We start from the raw sequence: 24,555 nt of genomic DNA on the forward strand, positions 1-24,555 counted from the left end.
CCAAGTTTGGCGTCACGCCAAACTCTATGCCGGCGTTGCATGCAAGTTTTCGGTCACAGAAAATTCACCACCGGTGAACCACCTTACAACAGTGGAATGTGGAGAATCGAATGGACCATGACTGTCACATGGGAGAGCGCACTCTTTTCACATAGGTCCACCGCATCATCGAAACTTTTTCTTCGATCTAATATCTTCTCCACGCGTCCCGAAATTCAAAGCCTCATAGTATCAGCTGGTCGGTGCACTAAAATGGCCCATGCCTTGACAAAAAAAGACCATCATGCAAACGCTGCAGTATCGAATTTCAAATTCAAAATATAAATTGTTTGATCTGGAAATGTGAATGTCATTAATTAATTTAGTTCTAGGTTTTTGATGGCTCCGGATTGTCTGTGACCTGTTTGGGTGTCCCTTCCCGTCCCACCGCTAAAACATAGCCATGTGTCAGTGATAATCTAACTTAAATAAATTTTTTTTTGAACAGTTGGAGATTGAATAAATAAAAGAAAAAATTTAAAACCATTTAAGATTTATCATTTCGGTTAGTATCCACACGAACCTATTTACAAACCAGATAAAGCATTTCGTTCTACATTTTGGTCCTAATGTATCACACAAACAAAACAATAAAACACGTTAAGACTGAAGGATTAACTAGTTCAACCTTTGGTTCATACAATTGTTTAACTGATAAAAAATTTGGTGAATCACAAAATTGCAGATGATTCCATTGATATTTATAATGACAGGATTAATAAGTTGTATTAGGCCGGTTCCTATGAACATGTTCTAAAAAATTGACCAGTGCAACCATTGTAATAATCGATGTACTACACAACCAAAAAAAAAAAAAGCTTGTTGTTTCAGCTGAAATCGGAGTGGGATATCTTTTAAGTTCTACAAACAATTCTAAGAATGACGACTAACAAGTATTGTATGAAAGAACAAGAGACTAACAACTACTTAAGTACAAAAGTGATTTTTTTTTTCTCTTTGTCCTTGGCTCCTTGCAAAAACAATATGTAGTAAAACTTAACCATTTAGGTTTCATTAATTCACTTGAACATCCGTGTCACAACGATTTAAAAAAAAATAGGAACGGAACCGCTTGTAACTAGTTGCGTAGAAAAAGGCATTAGCAATGTGGCAAATATTAACTGTTTATATTTTTCTTCCTTAATTGTGTCAAATTTACAACTGTAGTATATAATTATATTTAGGGTAAAATTCCTAAGACACGTGGCTACGTTTCAGTGGTGGAACAGGAAGAGACACCCAAAGAAGTCACGGACGATCCAGAGCCGTTTTTGATTCGGAAGTTAAGATTTTCTATCCATTTTTGTATCCCTTCACAGTTTCACAAATGGAAAGTTAGAAATGAAAAAGACCAATGTGCATTAGAAAACTGAGAAGTACAAAAGTCAAATTAGGAGATTGTGTATGTTTCAAAGAGAGATAATCATTTAGGGAAATTTGGTGAAAATTAGGTGGTAATACCTGTATCTTTTTCAACTTAGCTTAGGGGATCAAACTATAATTTAAAAAAAAACCTGTATATTTCTGTATGTAAGTCCAAATGGAGAGGCATAGGCTGAGAAAAAGTCACCAGAAACCAATAAATGAGAGGCCAACCACCAACTAATAACCCATACCTAGAACAAAGTGACGAAGCATTCAGTCTCTATATAAACCCCTCCCTTATGCCTTGAACCAAACCACAAACTCATCAGCCTTCTTCTAATATCCATCACCTTCACTATTACTCCCTTGGTTAGAAACTTACTTCACTAAGAAAATGGCAGCAGTGTTCAAGTTAGTATGTGTGGTTCTTGCTTTCATGGTTGTAGCTGCACCATATGCAGCTGAAGGTGCACTTACATGTGGTCAGGTAGCTAGCAAGATGACACCATGTCTTGGCTTCTTAATGGGTAATCCTATGTCACCTGGTTGTTGTCCAGGAGTCAAGGGTCTTCTTGCCATGGCTAAAGCCACTCCTGACCGTCAAGCTGCTTGCAATTGCTTGAAGAATGCCGCCAAGTCTATGAGTGGTATTAAAATGGATAAGGCTGCTGCACTACCCAGACAATGTGGAGTTAACATCCCTTACCAGATCAGCCCTGCCACTGATTGTGCTAAGTAAGTTTTGTTTTTGCATGTCTAATTTGTTTCAACCCCTTTTAATTTGCCAATAAAAAAGCCACCGGAACTTAATTTGGTTCTAATCTTTTTCTTTGTTTTGTGTTGTTGCAGGGTAAAGTAAAATGTACTGTTGGAGGATCTGCATGTAGGATTGAGAGAATGAAAAATAAGATGGATGTTTGGGTGATGAAGTAGTATAGTGGTCATAAGGATGTTTTATGCAACCTATGGCGATCAATCTTTGTTAGCTTAAGCATCCCCTACTGTGTTTTTTGTGATGTTGTTGTTGCTTTTAGTAGTGTAGAAGTAGTAGTTGCTGTTGAGTTTGTTCATCATCATGTAATCAGATTGGATTATTTTCGATCAGATCATGATTAAATAACTTATGTTAATGTCAGCCTTCTACTTTTAATATATGAAAATGGAGACCCGTCTTCTTCTATTCTTGCCGTATTATTTCTTTCATTAGTTTCTTCAGCTTGTGAATCCGGCAAAGCATTTTATTTCAATAAGCTTGATTTAGTACCGATAATACCAATGAACACTGCCTTATGGACCACCTTCGTAAGGTTGTGGACCAGAATTTGATTGTGGAAAAAATTGAAAAATGGCTTCTCTGTACATGCAGTTGTAACAGGAGGTTGCTGTAAAATACAGTAATTAAATTGCGGTGGTGTGGTGTTCAATACAGTGCCCAATCCTATTCGGTACGGTTCCCTAGTTACATTGATATGACTAGACAGTCCCAATAGGAAGAGAGCTCCAAAATTTTCACCAATGCCCTTGACTTGGATTCATTAAAATGTCAAAATTATAGATTTGGTCATGCCATTCTTACATATTGATGTACCCAGAGATACAAGAGTGTGTCATCATGAAGAAAAAAAAGAAGAAAAATGGCCGAAAATTGCTATTATAAAATTTGGTCATGCCATTCTTCCCAACGCTGCTAACAGGGGTAGTAATAGCTTGAGCTTTGGGGGCACAGTTTTAAAGACAATGAATCTTTTGTCTTATATGTATTTTGGTATACCATATTAACAGTCTCGGGTATTTCGAACTGGAAACCCTTTTGGAGTTCGGATTGAAAATGAAAAATTATGACATGGTAACCAAGTTTTTATTCTCATATGTAAGAGGTAGGATAATGACATTAACAACTGATAGGTACAATAACAACGACATCACAACAATAACATGGCTAGCAAAGCTTATTATCAGTGAATGATAGATAACTAAGGTTTGCATAAGTGCATGTGAGAGCTCTTTATTCTTAATCATAACTTGGTAATCTTATTGCATATCCTCATCTGGAACATTTTTATATTTAATTTACCCTGCAACACAAAAGAGAAAAGACTTAGAGCAAACAAAATCCATATGATGAATTTGAATTATCATCTACTGAAAAACAAAAAAGAGAAGATAATCACAGAAATTAAACACTTAATTCCAATACGTACTTAGAGCAATCAATGGAGGCGCTGAATGTATAAGGGATGCTAACACCACATTTTCCGGGGAGTGAGGCAGCGACAGACATTTTGATATTAGTCATAGACTTGGCAGCATTCTTCAAGCAACCACAAACAGTTTGACGCTCAGAAGTGGTTTGAGCAGCTTGATAAAGAGACTTGACTCCTGTACAGCAATTAGCTGGAAGACTACCTCCGGTCAAGTAGCCAATACATGGTGACAACTTACTAACCACTGTACCACATGAAATTGCACCTTCAGCTGCATATGGTGCAACCATGACCATACAAGCTAGAACAACACATGCCAACTTAAACAATGTTGCCATTTTCGTAGGCTCTTACTCTACTAAACTCCAAAGCAAGTAATAAGTGTTTCCGTATTGGAATTGTACTTTAGCTGATGACGAATTATTGAAAGGCTTATGAGTTTGTGATTTGGTTTTGCAAAGGCATAAAAGGATTTATATAGGGGCTCAGTCCTTGTCATACTCGGTGGTTGGCTCTCACTAATCACTATCTAGATTCTAGATGCTTAATTTGCTGATTAACCATCAGATTTTCTTACTAAACAATAATGATATTTCTTTCATTTTTTTATAGACAAAACAATATGGTTTCCCTTTGTAGTTCAGATAATTGATTTTCCGTTGAAGATATATACTTTGCGTAATAACATTTATATGCTTCGGACTTGCATACAGAAATATATGTCAAATTGCTATACGAACTACAAAGCGGAAAAAGTTGGACATTATCTTATTTTAAATAAAGTTAACAGTTTCATTATCACTGGACTAAATTGTCTTACAAATCCAGTTAAACCAACATTATCTTGTTATCGTGATGCATGACTTTTAAAGCCCCTCTGAAAACGTAACTTACATGGTTTATCTCGTATCTAGGTTCGTTTAGAACCGACTTCTACTTGAATCTAGTTATGATGGTTTAGGTTTCAGAGTTCGGGGTTAATTCAGACATGCCACATCAATCTCATACTCGTACTACTCCAGCCATATTTTTCAGTTTTCTCCATATTTTCCTTACGATTTTATTTTGTTTTTAAAATAGAGGTTATTTTGCTTTGCAATTGAAATTTATTTTCTCGTGTACGTGTAAACCAATGACTAAAAACAATGAAAACAACATTGAGAGTCTGGGACATCAATTTGGTTCAAAAGATAATGTACCAGCCTGAATTAGTACTAAAAGAACCAAATAGGGGAGTGGCTTGATAAATGCTCATGGGTCATGAGAGAAAGTTGGGTACACAACACCACATGTAAATTAAATTGGCAATTAGGTACAAGAGGACGCATCATGGGCTCAATGTTCATGCATATTACTTGGTGCACGTGCATGTCTTAAATTTGGCATATACACATGCAATCCCCGTCTTTGATCTTGATTAATTTCTTTCTAAGTGAAATTGATTTGATGGAATTAACTATCTAGCTAACGTAGTACGTTCCTCTTAACTATAATGTATTTGTCTTTATATGTGGGGATATTGGATAAATGCCACAGTGAGATCATTTTCTGATGTACAATACTATTATCGGTTCAATGGAAAAGCGTCTTTCTATACTAACTGTATTGACAATGCCATTAACAGAAATTGTTGATCCTCCTTCAGTAGCCTGTCGCTCTCCAGCAGTTAGGATCTCATCACCGGGAAAGTAATTTGGCGTGGTACTAAAAGAGTTGGCTTGTGTTACGTATAAGATGTTGAAGGAAGGTCTCTGTCAGCTAAAGGATCTCCTCGTGCATACATACAAAGATCAGATATGATTGTTGCATCAGCTAGCGCTTGGGGAATTATTTCTTTTGGTTATTTGAAACATTTGTTTCCAACTTTACTTTGAGTTTGCAAACCTTTTGATTTTAGTTGTGAAACTCGCATCCTAACAAAAAGTCACCGAGCTACTTATCTAGTTTTAATAGATGATTTGTCCAATTTTCATTTGAAGAGTTGATTAATATATAGTTGGAATTTTATTTTTCATGGCTAAAGAGAGGATAATGAGCTAATGACTTTAACAACTAAAAATGACTTGATATTAAACTCAAAACACAACGACAACCACAACATCACAATTCCCAAAAATACATTTATTTACTAGCTAGGCGTTGATGAAAGCTAACAAAGTTTTTCTTAAAAGAGCATGAAACTCATTCACTCGATACAACATCCATCTTATTATTCATCTATCATATCAGTAGCTCATTCATTTTGCCAATCCTACATGAATCTCCTCAGCGATTGGTATAAAATTTAGTGTACCCTGCGCGCAACAAAGATAAAACAAGAAAAACCATATTAATTAGAGTTCATTTTACCCGATCGAGGTCATCCGGTGTCTATCAACTCAAAATTGCTAGTAGAGAAATTAACAAAAGTGGACGATATGAATACATACTTGGTGCAGTCAGTTGAAGGGCTGAATTTGTAAGGGATGCTAACACCACATTTTCCAGGAAGTGAGGCAGCATTACCATAGTTAATCCCAGATATTCCGCGTGAGGCGATCTTCAAGCAATTGCAAGCAGCTTGACGGTCAGGAGTGGTGCGACTAGCAGCAAGGAGAGACTTGAGTCCTGCACAACAGCTAGGTGGAAGTGCACCCCCTGTCAGGTAGCCGATGCATGGTGACACCTTGCTAACCACAGTATCACATGAAATTGCACCTTCAGCTTCATAAGGTGCAATAACAATCATGCAAGCCAGGGTAACACATGCCAATTTAAGCATAGCTGCCATTTTCTTCGTTGCTAATCTTGAAAGCAAGTGATAGGTTTTCGCTGAGCTGAACTTATGATTTTGTGTGTTTTGGTTACAAGGCTCGAAGGGGTTTATATAGACTTTCAATCGTGGTAGTTGGCTTGTAGTTAGAAGTTGACATCAAACAACGTACTCTTCTTCCACATGGTAACATGAACGGTCTATTGATAGTTAGGCATCATTTAGCACGAATGCGTACATGGTCGAGACAAAATTCATTTCGAGAAAAGATGTATCATTCCTTACTAAATAAACGAGTTTGATTAACATTATGAACGGTTTTGATACCTAAAATTTCACCATAGGCTGGCAGATATACCGAATAATTTTAGCTATTACAATTTTGCTTCAGCATTATATCTCTGTTGACTACTTTGGATGTGGGTCAACATCATAACTTGACTATTGACTCCAACTGTACATAACAGTCCACGTGTATCAAAAACACAAAATCTGAACAGTCTAAAACACCTTACACTAGTATATAAAGTTTTAAAACCCTAAGCACTTAACACCAAACAACTTGTTTGCATTTCAAAAAACAAAATATACAACCATAGCATTGACCAAAATATATGCTGAACAACCACAGTATTGACCAAAATTATGAGGCTTCCCACGTCTGGATGCATGGCTACTAATGAACGATCCGAATTAACAGGAATACCGTTTGAGTGATCTGACGGTCAAGATCAGATATAATTTTTTTGTTTCATATAAAATGGTAACCCAGGTCCCCATTAGCAGCCATGTCCTAATGGGTTCCTTTTTTAATAAGAAGGTCGGAGCTTTACAGGAGAAAAGTGTCATCATAAATTTTGCTTTGAAATGCCAAATAATGTTATTCTAATTCAAATTGACTTGACTTGAGATCAAGATGACCCGTGGCCAATGATTCGGGTACCCGGATTCCGGAACCACAATGACACCATATGCCCTTACAGTCTTAAATTGGAACTTCCCCCAATTTCTTCTGTTCTTCTCATTTTACACTCACACTCCTCTAACGGTCTGATTCTCACAAACTCAAACCACGAAAGCTGTTTTGAAGATCAAGTTTAAGGTAATCCTTTTAGTTACTTAACTGTTGTTCGATCTCCATCGTTTCAATTTCCTCCTCGTATTGTTTTGTTTTGATAAACCCTAGAAACACTGTTTCAATTTAGTCTAGATAGATCGATTAGATAATGACATTAGTCAAGTTATGATTCTGTTTATCTATAATAATGTAATCAATTATGGTATTTCTTGCTAAATGAATTTTCAAATTCAAATCACCTGTATGTATGCTATTTTTGTCTATCACATGAACATGGGTGCTTACCTTTTTGAAGAGGATTTGGAAAACTGATTTGTTTTCCATAAGTGGTTAAATTTTCTGAGTGAAGGAGTCTGGGGGTTTTAGAGTTGCGGAGGCCTGGGTTTGGTCTACTATGGCTACAGCTTTGACATGGAATTGTCAAGGCTTTCTAAAAACAGATTCCCTAAAAATCATTTTGTGGACATTGTTTTCAGTAACTCTGTTGACTAACTGGCACCTGTTGAACAATCATGATTGTATGTTTCTCAATATATCTCTGATGATGAAATTTGTAATGTTCTCAATGCATAGCCCTGTAATTTACTGTGTGAGTTGTTTCAATCTAGTGAATTTTTCAAACAAACATGCACCTAACATTAGTCAGGTTATAATAATCTCTGCTAACTCTTTTTTAGTTATTTTCACTGAATGGTAAAAACGAAGAAGACATGGATTTGAATAAGAGGGAGGAGGAGTAAGAAGTTGATAGGATAAGCAACTTACCGGACTCACTGGTTCATCATATCCTCTCATTTCTTCATATAAAGCATGTTGCACAAACTAGCGTGTTATCTAAAAGATGGAGCTACATTTGGGTCACTATCCCCATCCTTGTATTTCATGAATGGGCATGTCTTTACAGTCGTACTGATCCGAAGACTGTTAAGTTCATTGATTTTGTAGATGGGACATTCCGTCGTCGGCAGGGAAATATACAATGCTTATCAATCACATGGCTTAAACATTTGAATGAAGATATGGTCAATTTGTGGATCACCAGTGCTGCAAGCCATAACGTTCAACAACTTAGTCTACATTTATCTCTGGATAAACTGCTGTTTGTTACCCAGTCACTTTTTACTTGTGAATCACTGATTTCCTTGAAGCTACATGTACGCCCTAATCCCCGCTTTCCTAATTTTATCGTTCTTCCAAAACTCAAGTGCCTTGAACTCTGTTATGTCGAATTTAGCTGTGAAAGCTGGAATAAGAACTTCTTTTCAAATTGCCCATCCCTTGAAGATCTCACTATTGAACATTGCACTTGGTCAGATATGTCAAATATCTGTATTTTAACCCCTGCACTGAAACACTTTAGAATTAGTAATTGGGATAAGGAATGGGTACGGCGTAGAGAAGATGACGGGTTACAGGGTCATACACTCAAAGTTCATGCACCAAATTTGGAGTCTTTTGATTACTATGGTAGTATAGCGGAGGAGTATGTTTTGACAACCTTTCCTTAGTTAGAGCAGCAGCCGGATTTCACTTTAAACAATATGCTGCAACTAGGCAGCAAAGGATTGCTCATGCTGCCGCAATAAATCAGTTTCTCTGAGTCGTTGAAAATGTAGAATGCGTAAGTGTTTCAGACGGTACCCTACAGGTATTCTTGCCTGCTGCTAAATCTTTGAGTACTTTCACTGCTTCTTCTTCTTTTCTTGTTTAATTTAACTCTGCGAATCTTATTTATGATTTGCTATTGTCTTGTCATGAATAGGCTCTCTCCTTTGCGGACAATCTATTAGAAAATTTGCCTACATTTCATAATGCCAAGCAGTTGATGATGTCGGAGGAAGTAGCCGATGATAAAGCACTAGTTGCTTTGCTCAAAGCAACACCTTATCTGGAGTCGCTTGTATTTGACAAGGCAAGTTCTACAGAACATTCAGTTATTTTACATGCATTCCTAATTGGCTAAGTGGATAAATAATATAACAAGTCCTAGGGTAGATTTTTTAAGCTATTATATATGTGTTTCAATTTCTTTCCTGCCGCTGCCTGAGATTAGTGATGACGAAGAAAAAGATGATGTTACAGGCAGCGATGCTGATTGGACACTCGATGTGGTGACTGATCCTGAATGCTTATTTCAAAACCTTCAATCTGTTAATATTACGGAGTTTATGGGGAAGCCAGTGGAGATGAGATGGGTGAAATTTATATTGAAGAATGCAAAAGCTTTGCAAACAATGTCCATTTCCAACTTTTTTCACACTTAACGTTTAAAAAAAAAGGAGAGAAAAGAAGAACTTACGGTGGAGATACCAAGTTTTCCAAGAGCTTCAATAAGTTGCTTGTTTGAATTTCCCTCTTGGCAGGAAACCCAAAATGCATTATAACAAACAACAGATTATTAGGCTAGATGGACACAAATCGTTTCTACAAAGATTTTGGTTCACCTGCAACTCAACACTGCTTTTTTCTGCATTATATTGTTAGTCTATTCTTTTTGGCATGCCAACCTTTTAACTGATCCATTCTAGATCGGTTTCATGTTTGCATATATCAACCTTTGATTTGATCCATTCTAGTCACTAAGTAGTGATCTTTCTTGTACTTTTCAAGGGATACATTGAATTATCTAAAACCAGTTGTATTCCTTTTCTATAGATAACTTATGTGGTTGTAGTTACCTTTTTAATAGTGTTATTCCCGTGTTCTCTCTAGCAACTGTTCTTGTAGTGAATACTTTGTTGTCTGCCAATCCTGTTGTTAGCACCTTCAATCTTTTTGTATGGGAATTTTATTTTCTATAGTTCTGCCCTCCAATCTAGTTATGTTTTTCTGTTTATTGTCTCTGTTGCTTTTTGTGGTCTCTTTGTTTCTTGTTCTTGTCAGGAACTCGCTTATCTTTAGTTTTCTAAAGAACTTTCTCTAGCTGTCGTTTCTTGTCACTTCCATCATAGTTTAGTTAGAAGCTCTTTACAAATAATATGCTATTAGTTTCTGGTTTATCTTTCGAGTGGTATTCCTATTTTCATCTGCAACCTGCTCAGTTGTTCTTGAAGTTCTTTTGATCTTTCTTGCCTTGTTGCCCGCCTTTTTGTATCCGGCTAAATTATTTCTGTTCAAGTGGTAAACTTATGTTTTTTAAAGGTACCCGTGTATCTTTTCTTTGCTCTTACAAGCTGCTAGTCTTAACATTAACATCACAGCCTGTGTATGCAATTACCAGGTTTTCTTTAAGCATACCTTCTAGTTCTTTGTGATTTTCGTGCTGGTGAGTAAGGAATGCCTTATAATAGACTAGATTTGTAACTACTGGAAATCCAGTAGCACGCCTAAATAAGAAACGAAGCAGATCTAAGACATGGTAAGAGTTTTGGATAAGAAATTCTTTATTGATTAACCACTCCAAGTAGTGAAAAATACAAGTTCTTGAAATAAGAAAACCTAATCTCTTATTCTAAGCAAAGCTCACCCCTCTCCCCCGAATCCGACCACTCATACATTGCCCAAGGACCCCTATTTATCGACCAATCGACCCTAATGCCGTACAACTCCTTTTGCTTCGTCTGGATCTCGTGGAGATGCTTTATACTTCGTCCAGATCATTTTCCATAAAGTTTTCCCCTTTTTTTCGCTGACAACTTTGGTGTTTGTCGGGACAGCTGTCTCTTTTCTTGCTCCATAGTTTACTGACTTCGCCAATTATCTTTTCAGCCAAGTAACCTTATTTTGCCAACCTTTATTTCGTGGCTGGTGTCTTGTTGGGTACTCCAATTTGATTCGTTTGTGTTTTAGATTCCTTATGCGAGATACTTCGTTTTAGAATGCTTCCTCTTCGTGCTTCGTGTCATTAGTTGGTGGCGAGGTAATTCTGACATTTGATTTGACAAGTCACTGACGGGATCTTTGAGTGAGATTCTTCAGTTCTATTTCGTGCCTTCCTGTGCGGCCACGTGGCAAGCCTATTTTGTGTACCTACAAAATTAATTACCAGTCAGTAATGTTACATGAACAGTAAGTAAGCAACATGGTTTAGAATTGGCTAATAAGCTTTGGTGACAAGTCTTGTAACCAGACATGCAAATCCATCTTTGATTTTGATTTTTTAGTGCAAAAAATGAAGAAGGTTAGATTGCATCTGATTTCTATTGTGTTATGATGTCTGGATTGTAATCGTAAGTAACCTTGATGCATAACTTTATCGAAACTCTTCGACAAAGTAAACATAAGGATTTAGCAACAAATTTCAGCCATAACAAATTTCTCAATCCCGTAAGAACGAACTAATTAAAATCATTTCTTTCATCAATGGGACAACAAACCTTATACAAGACTGGTTGGATAGATCATAGTGGCGAAGTCTTTCCTTCTCAGTTCTCTCATTAATCGGTAGTGTCTATATAATGGAAATGGCGAAACCATTCTGGCAAAATCCACGGTTAATCAAATGCAATTGGTTAAAAATCGTGTGCTGTGATGGTCATTCCAATAGTTTCTATTCTCCTCTTGGTTTTCAAAGCAGATAGATATCACTTTGGATTATAAATTGCCTTAGTAATCCCGCTGAACTAGGTGATCTTGATGCATAACTTCCGACCAAACGCCAGATCAATCCAATCTTTGGAAAATTTCCAATTTGATTCATTCACAAAAGCCATTTTCAATTTGACATAGGTCAACATTACAAATTTGACTACCAAAACCTAACTGCAAAAGTCATATACAGATTCAACCCTCCAATAGTATTATCAATCACACAATCCCAACCGTCTATCAAAACCCTAGATATATATAAAGATTTTTATGGCTTAAGATCTCTCCGCCATCGATTCTTGTTGTTGCAAACTTAGTGAACCCTAAAACAACCACCACAGATCTAAGAAGCAGCACAATCTTATTCGAAAAATCATGGCTGATTTTGTAGTTGCAGGAAATCCTACAACCACATCCTGATGATAACTTATGAAGTAATCTAAGAAACCATGATGAAATATACAAAATCTTTTATTAAAACTTAGAACAAGTACAGAGAAGGTGTGATAAAACCTTAACTTGGAAAACAAATAGCTTTCTCTCTCTTAAATATCTTATCTCAGGTCACCTAAAAGATCTTTTCCTCTTTACAATGGTGGTTGGTCCCTTTTATAGGAGTTTAAATAGTAGAGGACAGCTAATAAAGATCCTATTTTTGGATTTGGGGCGCGTCAATGTTGCTTAGACTTTATCATTTCCGCACGGGTTCTTTACTGCCGCGTAGACCTTCACACTTTATCGTGACTTAGTGATATCATCAAACTCGTCATCCTGGATATGTTGCACGCGTTCGTGTTCGATTGATAGTAAAGTGATTATTACGCATGACTAACAAGTGTGCGGTATTTTGCACCCACATTTTGCCTCTTCTCGTATTGTTCTTTCCAAAGAAGGAGTTGTAAGAGAAACCCTAGTAAATTATTTCGCCACACCCATTCATCTTTTCGTATTCTCTTCAACCGACACTTTTCTGAATTTTCAACTTAACCGTCTACATGTATTGACTTTTCCCTTTTCAACCAGCACGTTCTAATTTAACCGGCTGTCCACAGTTTCCTTATTTATTAACCACGGTGAGGAGAGAGAATTTTCTTTTTCTTTAATTTCTCTTTTTCCTCTATGATTTTCCTTCAACTTCATCCTCTCAAAGTCTTCAATCTCCATTTTCACAGAAATTTTACCAGTGTTGATCTTCTTTGGGATTTATGGAATCTCAACAAAGGTTAGCTTACTCTTATTACCAATGTTATCTTGTTTTTCTTTATCTTAGTTTTTAGACCGCCATTGTTGTTATCTTTTTCTTCATATTTCTTCTGTTCTTCATATTCCCATACTGGTTTCGTTGCAGCAAGACTTCCCCATCGGGTGTTCTACGTATTAAGGTTTCAAACCCTAATCCTTATTTGAGCTCTAAGGATGATGAATCCCGCAAGAGGAAACCTTCGCATAACAAGGTAGCAAGAAATACCTTCTTTTTAGAGTTTAAAACAATATTATTGCCTCTGTTTTTTATCTGCATTGTTTTTCGAAGGGTACATAGGGAGAAGCTAATTGCGATAAAAAGAAGGTTAAGAAAGTGCGTCGTGCTCCTACAATCAACACTTCTATTGTCTTGCCATAACTCACCTATAAACCTCGTCCTCAACAGCAGGCCTATTCTGATGAAGTTTTGAATGTGTCCGTTAAGGATATTGCCTCTCGTGCTGTCGTTTCTGCGTCTTGAAGGATGTTGCCGCCTCAGCACCTTTAGATACCTCTACGTCCTTGAAGGAAACTTCCACTTCTGGGAATGCCGCACTAGTAATGCATGCTATCACTTCTACTTATGAAAATATAACTGCGCCAATGGAAAGTACTATTATTTCTGCTTCTATGAATATTTCTGCACCCATGGATAATTCAACCATTCCTACTTCAAAGACATTGTTGTTGTTTCCTCCATGGGCACTGTTATGACTACTTCTCCTCTTTCCATGATCGCTTCTTCTTCTTTGGAGACTACTTCTGCTGATCAGGGCGTCTTTGAGAAAGCCGATTCTGGGACCAAACCCCTGTTGGATATTATTAATGTCGCTCGTTCATCCATTAGTGATCCTTATCAAGTTCGTATTTGTGATGCTCTTGCTAAGTTATTATGTGAGTCTCCTCCGGACAAATCAGCTAGGAGAAATTTTTTCTCTCAGCTGGATCCCAGCGTTAATATTGCTTTTGATCTATTGGTAAGTGTTTTCTTACCAGTATTTTTCAACTCGTGCTACTTTATCACACCCTTATGTCTGATGCTTTTTTTCCCCTTAAGAATCTCGTCGCCGCTTGGTTCAAACTGAGGGTTCTATGAGTCTAGCTATACCATTCAAGAACTTTCCCGTCAAATTGCTAAACTAAGGGATGATCTTCTTGCTGAAGCCATTGCAACTAAGAATCTTCGCAAAAAAAATCAAGAACTCGGAGGTGTGTTTTCCTTTCCCACACTGGTATTCATTTTTTGAATTTCTTCGCACACATTTTTTGAATTTTTTCGCACGTTCGTAAAGACTTAAACCAGAAGCGCGTCGCGGATAGATTTAATTATCAACACTCTGTCGGGGATGCCCGTGCGGATAATGAGAGATTGCAGAGCCAACTAGATCAATTAGTTAATAACCATTCATATCTTCTTGATCAAATTGATAATCCAAAGAATGAAATTCTTTGTCTATGTAATCAAAATGATTTTCTAATTTCCCAAGTATCCAATCTTTCGTGGTCATTATATAGTTCTGATTTGAGAAATCGAACTCTATCAGATGAAAATCGAACCCTTGTCGAAGAGAGGCGGTCTATTTTAAATGAGAAAGCGACGTTTACGCACCAGTGTCTTGTCCTTAAGAAGACTTGTGATGATCAAGAGGAATCTCTTCGCGTCTTAAAAAACCAATGCGATGAGGTCGTGAAGAAGTTAACCTTAGAGAATGAGAAGATTATCCAGAGAAAAATAGAAGTAACCGTGAATATGAATGAAAAAGCGGGGGTCTAAGAACACCACCCAATATTTCGCTTAGCAATCTGTATGGACAAACTCGAATATACTTTTAAGAGAATCAACAAGACTCAAACAATTAAAAGTATATCAACGAGTTTATATTTCTCTTCTTGATTTGATTCACTCAAGCAAGAACCGCGAGTTCTAATCAAATACAAGGAATAACTTGGATGGTACCAAAGACCAATATCCAAGGATCAACCAATATCAATCAACAACCAAATGTCGGATTTCCAATTGATTGATTCAAACGCACAACCTGTGTTATTTCAATTATATAAACAAATATAATGCGAAAATAGAAATAACACAGACACCAGAAATTTTTTTAACGAGGAAACCGAAAATGCAGAAAAACCCCGGGACCTAGTCCAGATTGAACACACATTGTATTAAGCCGCTACGGACACTAGCCTACTCCAAGCTAACTTCGGACTGGACTGTAGTTGAACCACAATCAGTCTCCCACTGATCAAAGGTACAGTTGTACTCCCTACGCCTCTGATCCCAGCATGATACTGCACACTTGATTCCCTTAGCTGATCTCACCCACAACTAAGAGTTGCTACGACCAAAAATCGCAGGCTTTGACAATAAACAAATCTGTCTCCCACAGACAAGTCTATCAAAGGATCAATATGTCTCCCACAGATAAACCCTAAAGGTTTTGTTCTTTCTTTTGATAATAATCAAGGTGAACAGGAACCAATTGATAATACGGTCTTATACTCCCGAAGAACAGCCTAGAGTTATCAATCACCTCACAACAATCTTAATCATATGGTAGAGAAACAAGATGTTGCAGAATCACAAACAATGAGACGAAGATGTTTGTGATTACTTTTTATCTCTTGCCTATCAGAGATATCAATCTCAAGCCAATAAATCTTATTGTACTCATACGATAGAAGATGCAAGATAGAATCACACAACTACGATAAAAAGTAGTATCGGTCTGGCTTCACAATCCCAAATGAAGTCTTTAAGTCGTTAACCTGGTTTTAGAAGAAGAAAACCAAAGGTTAAAGGACAACCGAATCTAGTATGCAAACTAGTATCACACGTAAGGTGTGGGGATTAGTTTTTCACAATACTAGATGTCTCCTTTATATAGTCTTTCAAATCAGGGTTTGCAATTAGGTTACCTTGGTAACAAAGCAATCAATATCCACCGTTAGATGAAAACCTGATTTAGATTCAAGCTAATATTTCTCAACCGTTAGATGGAAAACTTAGCTTGTTAAACATACTTGACAGGTAGCACAACAAATGTTTGATTTGAGCAATGAAGACGAACTTGGAGTTGTGTTTCGAAATAAAATTGATTTGGACATTTACGGCCAGCAGAATTTGGATGTAAACTTAGTCAAAGAGCTAGTGGAGATGTGTGGTGCTTTAACAACACTACAAGAATCTCGAAAGGGTAATATCTCTTATATTTCTTTACCCATAACTAATGAGGTTCCTTTACCTTCTATTGTGCAGGCACCTAGAATTGATACTCTTCCCGATCACTTAAAGTATGCTTACTTGGGTGATAAAGAGGAGCTTCCGGTGATCATTGCAAGGAACCTCAGTGCTATTCAAGAAGAACGTCTACTTCGGGTTCTGAAAGAGCACAAAACGGCCATTGGTTGGACAATTGCTGACATTAAAGGCATTAGTCCATCAATGTGCATGCATAAAATCCTTATGGAAGACGATAGAAAGCCTGTACGTGATGCTCAGCGTAGGCTTAAACCACGAATGATGGAGGTCATGAAGAAAGAGATCCTCAAATTTCTAAGTGTGGGGGTAATTTACCCAATTTCTGACAGCAAATGGGTTAGTCCAGTACAAGTGGTTCCTCAGAAATCGGGTGTCACTGTTGTTAGAAATCAAGATGATGAACTTGTTCCTACAAGAGTTCAAACGGGATGGAGAGTGTGCATAGACTATCGAAATCTTAATGCCGCAACAAGAAAAGATCACTTTTCTTTACCTTTCATTGATCAAATGCTAGAGAGGTTAGCGGGAGATTCACATTATTGCTTTTTGGACGGTTATTCGGGGTACAATCAGATTTTTATTGCACCGTAGGATCAAGAGAAGACTACTTTTACTTGTTCTTTTGGTACGTTTGCTTATAGACGTACGCCGTTTGGTCTTTGCAATGATCCTGCCACTTTTCAGAGGTGTATGGTTAATATATTTTCTGATTACGTGGAACGCATCATTGAGGTATTTATGGATGATTTTTGTGTTTATGTATATTCATTTAATATTTGTTTACAAAATCTTGAACTTCTGCTGAAAAGATGCATAGACACTAATTTTGTCTTAAATTAGGAGAAATGTCACTTTATGGTAAACCATGGTATAGTTCTAGGTCACATCGTGTCCTTTCGAGCGCTCGAAGTTGACAAAGCAAAGATAGACCTAATCAGGAACTTACAATACCCCACTTCGGTGAGGGAGATTCGCTCGTTTCTTGGTCATTCAGGTTTTTACAGGCGGTTTATCAAAGATTTCTCCAAAATCTCAATGTCGATTTGCAAATTGTTGCAAAAAGAGGTTGCTTTTTACTTCAACAAGGAGTGCAAAGAAGCCTTTAACAATTTGAAAGAATTGTTGACAACTGCGCCGATTATCAAGTTACCGGATTGGAGTTTACCATTTGGATTGATATGTGACGCAAGTGACTATGCAGTTGGAGCTGTTTTGGGTCAAAGAGTGGACAAACTGTCCCATGTGATCTATTATGCATCTAGGACCCTAAACGATGCTCAAATTAACTATACTACCACCGAGAAAAAGTTTTCACTATAGTGTTTGCACTAGAAAAATTTAGATCGTATTTGGTGGGTGCAAAAGTGGTTGTATATTCCGATCATGCAGCACTTAGGTACCTACTTAAGAAGAAAGAAGCTAAGCCGAGACTTATACGGTGGATTTTGTTATTGCAAGAATTTGATTATGAAATCAAGGATAAGAGAGTTGTTGAGAATACTGTTGCGGATCATCTCCGTAGACTTGTTGTTTCCGAAGAAGAACTTCTTTTACAAGATCGTTTAACAGACGAACAACTTTTCTAAATTGAAGATTCAACACCTTGGTACGCTGATACAGTGAACTACTTGGTTACAAGGAAAGTACCTAGTATAATGTCTAATTTTGAAAAGCTTAATCTTAAGAAGATATCCAAGCAGTATGTGTGGGATGAGCCTTACTTGTGGAAATATGGTTCCGATCAAATAATCCGCAGGTGTGTACCTAACTCTGAATTTCAGTCCATCCTTACTTTTTTCCATACTTTTGTGAATTCTAAGATGCACACAATATGCTTGCAAGTATACAAGGTCAATATTTGTAATAAAAGAGTGAGTAGGGGTTTGTCCACAGGGAGAGGAGCATATGAGAAGTTTTCCTAGCTAAGGTGTGGAATGAGCTAAGGGCAGGCAAGGTTTCAGGCAGAGAAATAAGAACACAAGGTAAAGCAATAGAGAAGCAGGCTAAGAAAAGCAACAAACAACCAAGGCTTGGCAGCCAAGGGCAAGAGGCAGGATTGTGCACTGACTTCAGTGCACAGTAACTACAAGATGCAGGGAAATAAAAAGCAAGAAAATGCAGCTGAAATGCAAACACACAGGACTTGAAAATAAAAGTGATTGAAATTAAGATTGACTGAAAGAGAAGTGGTGGGTAAGCCAAGGCTTATGATCCACCTCGTGTCCTAATCAAGTGACATGGTCTAGGTTATGTTCAATCCTAAGCATACACTAGAAATGAAAGAACACCAACTTGCTCACTAGTCTACCCCTAGCATTGGCTGTCTTTTGACAGTACAGCCAATCACAGGCTCTATGAGCATTGGCCTCTCTCAATTACACAATCAAAACACAGCAGGGAAGAACTATCCTAGCTCAATCACACTTGACAGTGCACAAGGCTTCACTGAGCCTTGGCCTGAAACTGATTAGCTCATGCTAACCATGTTTAAAACAATCACATTCAACATATGTAAAAATTCAAGCACAATTAGCTTCATTTGAGATAACAAAACACATAAGCAATATTCTACTATTCACTGATAAGTATTGAAATTTGAAGTTCAACAAAATTTTGTTCAATTCTCTACTGGCTAGTCCAGAGAGGTAAATAGTGTCTTCTACACACTTCACCCAACACCCATTTATACCCAATACACATAATTTTGGTTTTCCCCAATTTTTCCCCAAAGTCAGTAAAATTAGGTTTTGATGAAAAATTAATTTACCTACTGTTGATGAGATACTCGCTCCATCTCGTCGACCCAATCTTCTCCTGCTTCTTCTCGTTCCTCTCCAGCTCCAATTGATGCTTTAATCATCATATATATCACCAATTTCTCACCTAGGGTTTCAGGCAGAGAGATGAGAAATTGAGGTTGTAAATGATGATTAAAGAGATGGTACGTGATGGGTTTAGGTAGAATAGAGAGTTGGTGGTTTGGTGGCTGTTGCAGGAGGGGTGGTGGTGATGGTGGTGCGGCAGGGGATGGTGGTTGTTCTGCAGAGGGGGGTGGTGTAGGTGATGGCTCGACTGTTTGGGAGAAGGGGGTTGTTTGGGTAGGTGGTATAGGTTCGGTTGCTAGGGTGTGAGGCGGCTTCATCGAGTCTTGATGTTCTGTGACTCTGAGCTGCGAGATGCGAAGATGGTAGGTAGATCAGATGGTGATTCGGAGGCAAGCGAGGAGCGACCGTCAGATTATATGATACAACAAAATGAACGGTACTTGATGGAGTTAGGTACTGTAGTGTAAGGCGGAGATATCAAACTTCGATGCACAGCAAGGGAGCGACCGTTGGATTCAACTACCATCTAATCTGAAGGCTTGGAATTTCAGCGCTGTGGTGCTTGGCAGAGACTTCAGATTTTGATGCTCTATGAAGGAGCGACCATCGGATGCTTCTGGGAACTGATCTGACGGCTGAGAACGAAGGCGCTTTTGTGTGTAGAAAATGAGGTTGTGCGCACCATTCTTCGCGGCTTCCTTGCGTAATTTCTCCCGGCTTTTCACTACTTTTCTGCTCTTTTCGCTCCGCGACTCATCCGAACTTTATTTATTACCTAAAAATACAAAATTAATTAATAAAAATATTTATTTTTGAAAACAATGAAAATACAGAATATGGGATAAAATGTAGAATTAACGCACAAAAGATGAGTTAAAATGCCAACAAAAAGGGATAAATATATACAATATTTGGCACTCATCAAATACCCCCAAACCTGAATTTTACTTGTCCTCAAGTAAAACAAAACTAAGGAAATCCTAACTATACCACTGTCGCTGGTCTCTCGAATGCATTTAGCGTATGCACTAAGCCTTTTAAACCACTAAGTGTCCCTAGTGGACGAGTTGAAGTCTCGTGAAGGTTTGCTTAGAACGTACCTACAAAGTTCTAGGTCAAAATATAAGCTCATATTCCATCAAATGTGACATGTGCAAAACAGTTTAAGCTCACAGCAAAATGGAGATGTCAATCTAGCTATCGAAGGCACAATCCTAGCACTGATAACAAAAAGACATGTGATAAGAGTGTAAAGTGTATCTACACATGTGTAAAGAAAGATCTGAAGTCATGACTACTAATCACCAAGAGATAGTTTCTCAGGCTAAGAACTGAGGTCGAAATCTAGCTAGCTGTCCGGACTTTACGAGAATTGTGAATGAGTTGGAGGTATTTCACAATTACTCGCGTTGTACATCAATGGCATACACCCTCCTTGCTTACAACAAAAACACAAAAGATGACTTTACATGACTCTTATTTACATTGACTATCTCTTTTATTTTTGGAACAAGAGATGATGGAATTGATAAATACTTGATTTTTTTGTATTTTTCTGATATTTTTTTCTGAATATATACATCGTTTTTTTTTTTTTTTTTTTTTTTTTTTGAGGAAACACTTTTGATACATACAAAAGGAAACAAAAATTACATGACACTTTGCAAGAGGTAGCCCTTTTTGATGCACCCAGTTAAATTCGATGGTTGTCTTTCTTAATGTAACCTCCACCTTCTATCCCAACCAACCAAAGAACAAGCTAGTCAAGTTTCGTTCAGTATTCTAAAGTGATTGGCAATCGTAACTTCCTATCAACACCTTGAAGATCGAGGCCATACATGTATTGGTAGATCGTGCGCGTGCAAATTTCTTATCACTATGTGAATTGTGCTAGAATCAGGGTGCCTAAATATCTAGACTAAGACTCCTAATAAAAATACATATTTGCACAAGAGTCAACATTTCAAGGTAAATGAGCTCCATTTTTATGATTTTTCATTTTTTAATTTTTTTTGAATTTTGATTTTTCAATTTTTTTTTGGAATTTTTCAATTTTTCAAAAAAGAAGGAGTTCGTTTTCAATTATAGCAAATTATCATGGTATCTACTCTATACCCCCAAACCTAAACTAAACATTGTCCTCAATGTTTCAAAATATGGAAAGAATTATAAAACAATATATGAAGAGGAACATGCTGAGTAGAGTAAAAGGAGAGAGAATACCCGATTGTACGGCGAGCTCGATTAAAACTCCGTTATTCAAGGCAAAAATCCATCATATTAGCAGTCACAATGGATGAGCACAAAATATACAAAAGGAAATTTAACTAACACATTATCTACAAGAAAATTTGGTTTTTAATGGGATTGGACTTTTTGGAAAAATTTGTTTTTGGTTTTGTTGGGAAAAGAAATTTTGGTTTTTAGGGAAAATTTGGAAAATTTTGGTTATTTAGGGAAAGAGTGGACCAGTTTAGTCCACATAGACTGGGTCCTCCAGGTGGTTGTTTCAATGTCGGGTGGAAATGGCTCAAGGAATGGCTTTAATCTCTGCCCGTTGACTTTGAAAACGTTTTGTTGGAGACATCCTCCACTCTACAGCTCCATGAGGAAAAACTGTGCGTACTAGGTACGGACCCTTCCATCTGGAACGCAGTTTTCCTGGAAAAAGATGTAATCGGGAGTCATACAGCAAGACTTTCTGACCAGGAGTGAAGGATTTGCGCAGAATACGCTTGTCATGAAACATCTTCATCTTCTGCTTGTACAGCTTGGCACTGTCATAAGCCTCATTTCTCAATTCTTCCAACTCGTTGAGTTGAAGTTTCCTTTGAATTCCAGCTTCGTCCAGAGAAAAGTTCAGCTCTTTGATTGCCCAGTAGGCACGATGTTCTAATTCCACAGGTAGATGGCACGGCTTTCCATACACTAGACGATAGGGGGACATGCCAATTGGTGTCTTATAAGCTGTTCTATAGGCCCACAAAGCATCATTCAATCTCAATGACCAATCTTTCCTGGACGGGTTGACCGTCTTCTCCAGAATGTGCTTAATTTCCCTATTAGACACTTCCACTTGTCCACTAGTCTGAGGGTGGTACGGAGTAGCAACCTTGTGAGTTATGCCATACTTGCGTACTAAAGACTCAAAGTACTTTTACGAAAATGTGAACCGCCGTCACTGATGATAGCTCTAGGGGTACCAAAACGTGAAAATATGTTCTCCTTTAGAAATGAAAGTACCACCTTGTGGTCATTTGTTCTGGTTGCTATGGCTTCTACCCACTTAGAAACGTAATCAACTGCGACTAGGATGTACAACTTGCTGTCAGACATGGGAAATGGACCCATGAAGTCTATCCCCCAAACATCAAAAATCTCCACAATCAAAATGGGGTTCAATGGCATCATGTTTCTCCTCGAAATGCTTCCTAGCTTTTGACAGCGTTCACAAGCAACACAATAATCATGGCAATCCTTGAACAATGATGGCCAATAGAATCCACACTGCAAGATCTTTGCAGCGGTTTTCTTGGCACTGAAATGGCCTCCACATGCTTGGTCATGACAGAAAGATATCACATCTTTCTGTTCAGTGTTGGGGACACATCTCCTAATGATTTGGTCTGGACAGTACTTAACAAATATGGGTCATCCCAAAGGAAATGTTTGACTTCAGCCAGGAATTTAGAGCGGTCTTGTCTCGACCAACGTGAGGGCATCCTACCTGTAGCGAGGTAGTTAACAATATCAGCAAACCAAGGAAGGTCTGAGATAGACATCAGCTGTTCATCTGGGAATGATTCTCTAATCAGCTCACATTCATCAATAGACTCTAAAGTTAATCTAGACAAATGATCAGCAACCACATTCTCACAACCTTTCTTATCACGGATTTCGAGATCGAATTCCTGTAATAAGAGTATCCATCGAATAAGGCGAGCTTTAGCATCCTTCTTGGAAAGAAGATACTTCAAAGCCGCATGGTCTGTGTATATGATGATCTTAGACCCTATCAGATAAGATCTAAACTTGTCTAATGCGAAAACGACGGCAAGCAATTCCTTCTCGGTAGTTGAATAATTGAGTTGGGCATCATTAAGGGTTTTGCTAGCATAGTATATCACATATGGTAGTCTATCAACTCGCTGTCCTAAAACAGCACCAACAGCATAATCAGAGGCATCACACATAAGTTCGAACGGAAGCTTCCAATCGGGTGGTCGGACTATAGGAGCGGTGGTGAGAAGGGTTTTTAATTCCTCCCATGCCTTCACACAGCAGCATCGAAATTGAAGGCAACATCTTTGGAGAGAAGACTGCACAGAGGTCTGGAGATTTTGCTGAAATCTTTGATGAATCGCCGGTAAAAACCAGCATGACCTAGAAATGATCTGATCTCCTTCACAGAGCAAGGTTGTGGTAGATGTTGAATGAGGTCAACTTTAGCTTTATCCACTTCAATTCCTTTCTCTGAGATGATGTGTCCTAGAACTATTCCTGAATTCACCATAAAATGGCATTTTTCCCAATTTAGAACAAGGTTCTTTTCTTTACATCTGGATATCACGAGGGCAAGATGCTTCAAACATTCGTCAAACGAGGAACCAAAAACAGAGAAATCATCCATAAAGATCTCGAGAAAACTATCTATCATGTCAGAAAAAATGCTCATCATGCAACGCTGAAAAGTAGCAGGTGCATTACACAACCCGAAGGGCATACGTCTATAAGCAAACGTCCCAAATGGACACGTGAATGTAGTTTTTTCCTGATCTTCCGGAGCAATGTGAATTTGGTTATAACCGGAAAAGCCATCTAGAAAACAGTAGTGACTGTGTCCAGACACACGTTCTAGCATTTGGTCAATGAAAGGGAGCGGGAAGTGATCCTTCCTTGTTACTGTGTTCAACTTCCTGTAGTCGATGCATACTCGCCATCCTGTGGTTGTACGAGTAGGGACTAATTCATTCTTGTCGTTCTGAACAACAGTAATGCCTGACTTCTTAGGCACAACTTGAATGGGACTAACCCATTTGCTATCGGGAATTGGGTATATGATACCCGCATCAAGTAGTTTCAGGATCTCTCCTTTGACTACATCTCTCATGTTAGGATTAAGTCTCCTTTGCATTTCCCTCGATGGTTTGGCATTCTCTTCAAGGTTAATGTGGTGCATGCAAATGGTGGGACTAATTCCTTTGAGATCTGAGATGGTCCATCCTAAGGCCTCTTTGTGTTCCTTAAGTACTTCT

At 37.9% G+C, this 24,555-nt stretch overlaps 3 protein-coding genes across 3 annotated transcripts; 1 reads left to right on the forward strand and 2 right to left on the reverse strand.

Annotated features, from left to right (window-relative positions):
- The first annotated feature begins 1,713 nt into the window (after window positions 1-1,713).
- Window positions 1,714-2,588, forward strand: LOC113361808 (non-specific lipid-transfer protein-like). The gene is made up of 2 exons (XM_026604917.1): window positions 1,714-2,139; window positions 2,254-2,588. Exons 1-2 carry the CDS (start codon window positions 1,799-1,801, stop codon window positions 2,261-2,263), a joined length of 351 nt encoding a protein of 116 aa, XP_026460702.1. The 5' UTR covers window positions 1,714-1,798; the 3' UTR covers window positions 2,264-2,588.
- Window positions 2,589-3,231: 643 nt separating this feature from the next.
- Window positions 3,232-4,036, reverse strand: LOC113361809 (non-specific lipid-transfer protein 1-like). Its single transcript, XM_026604918.1, has 2 exons — window positions 3,606-4,036; window positions 3,232-3,479 (listed from the first exon to the last, which is right to left on the reverse strand). The coding sequence occupies exons 1-2, from the start codon at window positions 3,944-3,946 to the stop codon at window positions 3,470-3,472; spliced, it is 351 nt and encodes a 116-aa protein (XP_026460703.1). The 5' UTR covers window positions 3,947-4,036; the 3' UTR covers window positions 3,232-3,469.
- A 1,616-nt stretch (window positions 4,037-5,652) lies between these two features.
- LOC113357852 (non-specific lipid-transfer protein-like) lies at window positions 5,653-6,447 on the reverse strand. The gene is made up of 2 exons (XM_026601339.1): window positions 6,038-6,447; window positions 5,653-5,902 (listed from the first exon to the last, which is right to left on the reverse strand). Exons 1-2 carry the CDS (start codon window positions 6,376-6,378, stop codon window positions 5,893-5,895), a joined length of 351 nt encoding a protein of 116 aa, XP_026457124.1. The 5' UTR covers window positions 6,379-6,447; the 3' UTR covers window positions 5,653-5,892.
- Window positions 6,448-24,555: the final 18,108 nt, after the last annotated feature.

The sequence above is a fragment of the Papaver somniferum genome, chromosome 3 (assembly GCF_003573695.1).
Source record: "Papaver somniferum cultivar HN1 chromosome 3, ASM357369v1, whole genome shotgun sequence".
Lineage (NCBI taxonomy): Eukaryota > Viridiplantae > Streptophyta > Magnoliopsida > Ranunculales > Papaveraceae > Papaver > Papaver somniferum.